The 4562-nt window shown below is 62.0% G+C and overlaps 1 protein-coding gene across 1 annotated transcript in view; it reads left to right on the top strand.

The window, feature by feature from the left end:
* Positions 1 to 3715, top strand: part of MSX1 (msh homeobox 1) — a 4265-nt gene extending 550 nt beyond the window's left edge. Inside the window, exons 2-3 of the mRNA XM_014966699.1 lie at positions 7 to 407; positions 2659 to 3715. Of these exons, the coding sequence (XP_014822185.1) occupies positions 7 to 407; positions 2659 to 3089 (832 nt within the window). The 3' untranslated portion in view covers positions 3090 to 3715. The remainder of the gene's footprint in view (positions 1 to 6; positions 408 to 2658) is intronic.
* The last annotated feature ends 847 nt before the right edge of the window (positions 3716 to 4562 follow it).

Below are 4562 nucleotides of genomic sequence, written 5' to 3' on the forward strand. Positions count from 1 at the left end.
CCGCAGCGACGAGCTCCCCGCCTCCGCCTTCAGCAAACCCGGCGGCGGCGGCGGCCTCCCCGTCGCGGCGGCGATGGGCGGGGAGGAGGAGAGCGACAAGCCCAAGGTCTCCCCGTCCCTGCTGCCGTTCAGCGTGGAGGCGCTCATGGCCGACCACAGGAAGCCCGGCGGTAGGGAAGGCCCCGAGGGCGCCGGGCCCCCGCCGCCCGCCGGTACCGCCGCCCGCCCCAACCTCAGCCCCCGCCTGGGCGCCCTGACGGCGGAGGCGCCGGCCTCCCCGCTGCCCCTCGGCGGCCACTTCTCCGTCGGGGGGCTGGTCAAGGACGCCCTCGTCAAGGCGGAAAGCCCCGAGAAGCAGGAGCGGAGCCCCTGGATGCAGAGCCCGCGGTTCTCGCCGCCTCCCCCGAGTAAGTAGGGGCCGGGAGCGGGCGGGCGGGGAGCCCCCACCGAGGGGGCCGGGCAGCGCGGACGCCCCCACCGGGGGTTTCCCCTCTCTTTCACCCAGCTCCCGGCGCGTTATTCCCACTCTCTGCCGGGCCGTTTGGAAACATCGGACCGGTTCAAGCGTGTGCGGGAAGCCGGAGCCGCAGCGGAGGGCGGCCGCGCCAGGGCGAGATCTTGTGCCAAACGTTAACCGGGGGGGTGGCGGGGGGAGAAAATTAGAAAAGAAATAAGGAAGAAAATTCAGCCCGGCCTGTTTGTTACCTTAACCCGGGTCTCGGTCTGGCCGCGTAAAGCCTGACTCAGCCTCGGCGGTGTTTTCCCCGAAAGTGGCTCAAATAAATTTCCTCGGGACCGGGCGCAGACCGGGATCCCGGGAGAGGCGCCTTCGGGCTTTGCCGGCTTCAGCCCCACCGGCTCCGCTCCTGCCGCCCCAAAGTCCGAAGAGCCGCGATTACGGATGTTTTCCCGCTTTACTGCGGAGAGCTCTAAAATAATAAAAACAGCAGCGGGAGGGCCGAGGTCAGAAAAGCCCGTTAATCCTCTCCGGTGGCTGCGCGGAGCCCGGGGGTGCGGCGGGGCAGGGCCCTCCACCGGGCTCCCGCTCCCTCCCCGCCTGGGCTCCCGGGCGAGCTTGGGCTTGAGGCTCTGCAGAGAGAGTTTGGGGTGCTCTGAGCAGAGATGCGAAGGGGGGTGCTTTCTCCTTCTCCCTTGGAGAAAGGCAGGTTTCCCGAAAGGACTCGTGTAGAGCATCGCGGCGGCTTAACTTATTTCAATGGCAAAGTAAAAGTCGCCGTTGCTAAGTAAACCCCGGGCAGGTCGAGGTTGAGGACCCTTAGAAATGTTAAATAAGAGGAGAGGAGCAGACCGGTGAAGAGCGGTAGATAGAGGCTGAGTGTGAATTCAGAGCTCGTAATTAATTACATGCTTAATCCGGTTCCCAGGGGCCTAATGAAGAGGGTGTGAGTCTGAGAAGCCGACCCGTTTTGTTTATTTTTTTTTCCTTAATCCAATAAAAAGGACAGGACATGCTTTTTTTTTTTTTTAATTTTTTTGGAGGGTCATTCCCTTCATTTGCGCTTCCTCTGTGTGAGCCGGGAAGGCAGGAGGCGGAGGGGCTGTGGGTGTCCGACTCCCCACTCCTGCCCTTTGCCGGGTGTTCCCGTGGGGTCGGGGAGCTGCTCGCTCCGGAGCAGTGCGAGTGACTTCGCTCCCGGGAGCCCTGAAAAGCCTAATTCCTTCGTAAAGCACCCGCTTTCTGCGCTGGAAGGGGAAACGGCATCAGTCTGAAGCCTGCCCTGGAGTTTTTGGGCCACTTCACTTTGAGCGGGACCTTTTTTTTCCCCCTTCCAACTTCTCGGGTGGGGGCTCTGCGGGGCGCGGGAAGGGGCGAGCTTGGGCTTGAGGCTCTGCAGAGAGAGTTTGGGGTGCTCTGAGCAGAGATGCGAAGGGGGGTGCTTTCTCCTTCTCCCTTGGAGAAAGGCAGGTTTCCCGAAAGGACTCGTGTAGAGCATCGCGGCGGCTTAACTTATTTCAATGGCAAAGTAAAAGTCGCCGTTGCTAAGTAAACCCCGGGCAGGTCGAGGTTGAGGACCCTTAGAAATGTTAAATAAGAGGAGAGGAGCAGACCGGTGAAGAGCGGTAGATAGAGGCTGAGTGTGAATTCAGAGCTCGTAATTAATTACATGCTTAATCCGGTTCCCAGGGGCCTAATGAAGAGGGTGTGAGTCTGAGAAGCCGACCCGTTTTGTTTATTTTTTTTTCCTTAATCCAATAAAAAGGACAGGACATGCTTTTTTTTTTTTTTAATTTTTTTGGAGGGTCATTCCCTTCATTTGCGCTTCCTCTGTGTGAGCCGGGAAGGCAGGAGGCGGAGGGGCTGTGGGTGTCCGACTCCCCACTCCTGCCCTTTGCCGGGTGTTCCCGTGGGGTCGGGGAGCTGCTCGCTCCGGAGCAGTGCGAGTGACTTCGCTCCCGGGAGCCCTGAAAAGCCTAATTCCTTCGTAAAGCACCCGCTTTCTGCGCTGGAAGGGGAAACGGCATCAGTCTGAAGCCTGCCCTGGAGTTTTTGGGCCACTTCACTTTGAGCGGGACCTTTTTTTTCCCCCTTCCAACTTCTCGGGTGGGGGCTCTGCGGGGCGCGGGGGTTCGGGCGCTGCTAACCGAGGTGTTTTCTCTCTTTCCTCCTCTTCCTCCTCCGGCTGTTCCCGGGCACAGGGCGGCTGAGCCCCCCGGCCTGCACCCTGCGCAAGCACAAGACCAACAGGAAGCCCCGGACGCCCTTCACCACGGCCCAGCTGCTGGCCCTGGAGAGGAAGTTTCGGCAGAAGCAGTACCTGTCCATCGCCGAGCGCGCCGAGTTCTCCAGCTCCCTCAGCCTCACCGAGACCCAGGTGAAGATCTGGTTTCAGAACCGCCGGGCCAAGGCCAAGCGGCTCCAGGAGGCCGAGCTGGAGAAGCTGAAGATGGCAGCCAAGCCCATGCTCCCGCCCGCTGCTTTCGGCATCTCCTTCCCGCTGGGCGGCCCGGCCGTGGCCGGTGCCTCCCTTTACGGTGCTTCCAGCCCTTTCCAGCGGGCAGGGCTGCCCGTGGGGCCTGTGGGACTGTACACAGCGCATGTGGGATACAGCATGTACCACCTCACATAGAGCTGAGCCCTGCCCAGCCCAGCCTGCCGGCCCTCTGCTCCTGCCGGCTCCGCACGCACTCCCTCCCTGCTCCTCTGCCTCCTCGCTGTGGACTTCCCCACGGGCTCCGTGGAAGAGACTTCTCCAATCCGGCTCCGCTCAGCCTCTCTGCTTCCCCCTGTGATGCTGGCCTTGCTGGTCCAGCGCGCTGTTCTGCTCTCCTCAGCAGTCCTGGGAGCTGCTCCACTCTCCAACTTGGAGAAACATCGGTCACCCCAGCTCTTCCCCGGAGCTGGGCAGTGATGGGTCACCCGTGGGACCCACTCCCCCCTGGGTCTGGCTGGCAGCCTGGGGAGAGCCTCCGCCGTGGGGGGAAGGAACTGTGGAAGAGAAACGGCGAAAAAGAGGGCTGAAAGACAGGACATTTCTCTTAACTTCCTGCAAAGCGAGGTTCAAGAGGCAGAAGTGTAGAGCCCACCTCTCCTGCCCCCGCGGAACAGCACCGCCTGTTACCTGTGTCTGTTCCTCCACCAGCCCCTTTGGAAGGGGATCTGTGTACTATGTAATATACTGTATATTTGAAATTTTATTATCATTTATATTATAGCTATATTTGTTAAATAAATTAATTTTAAGCTACTGTGTGATGCGGTTTGTTTCCTTCTTGCCCTGCCGGGGGGACAGAAGAGACTAAATTTGTCTGTGTGTTAAGGGGACAGGAGAGAGGGACTGGCTGTGCCAGCTGGTTTTCCTCCTCCTCAAGAGACTTCAGCCTCCGACAGCAAAGCCTAAGGCTGAGTTTTCACCTTATTGTGGATCCTGGAGCTGCCCTGTCCTCACGGCTGTCTGAGGTTACCTCCTTTTACCCCCACCACCTCCTGGCAGCAGCTCCCACTGCCATCCCCTGCCCGAGGGTGCTCTCCCCAGCGGCTCCCGGACCTGCACAACCCCAGCCTGGCTTTCCCAGGCCTAGGCGGGAGAAAAACTGCTCCTCTCCCTGCCGGCGGCATCCCCCGACGGCTGCCAGAGGCTCTGGGGACGCGGTGACTTGTTCCCCCACCTCGCTGCCAAGCCTAGGGAGAGACCAGGGACTTCCCCCGCAGTTCCCTTCGGCAGCCCGCACTGCTCGGGGGAGGGGGGAGCACCGAGGGTTTCGGGGCGGTGGGGAGGAGAGGGGGCTGCCGCTGCCGGGGTGGTGCGGGAGAGGGGGAAAAAGCGCGGTAATAGCGGGGCAGGGGCAGCGCCGTCGCCGGAGGTGATGGGGACGGTGGCGTTAAGGTACGGGGCGGTGGGGATGGGATGCGGGGGTCGGTGGTGTTTGGGGACGGGCGTGGGGCCGCCGGCGGGACCCGCGAGACCGACGGTCGGGACCGCTCGGCGCCGTCTCCCGCCCATCCCCGTGGCTCCGGGCGCCCCGCAGCCCTCAGCGGCCGGCTCCGCTGGAAACCGGTCCCGCTCGCCACGGCCCCGTGGAAACCGCCGGCGACGGCCGGA

This window comes from Calidris pugnax, unplaced genomic scaffold (genome assembly GCF_001431845.1).
Source record: "Calidris pugnax isolate Ruff unplaced genomic scaffold, ASM143184v1 scaffold14, whole genome shotgun sequence".
Classification (NCBI taxonomy): Eukaryota; Metazoa; Chordata; class Aves; order Charadriiformes; family Scolopacidae; genus Calidris; species Calidris pugnax.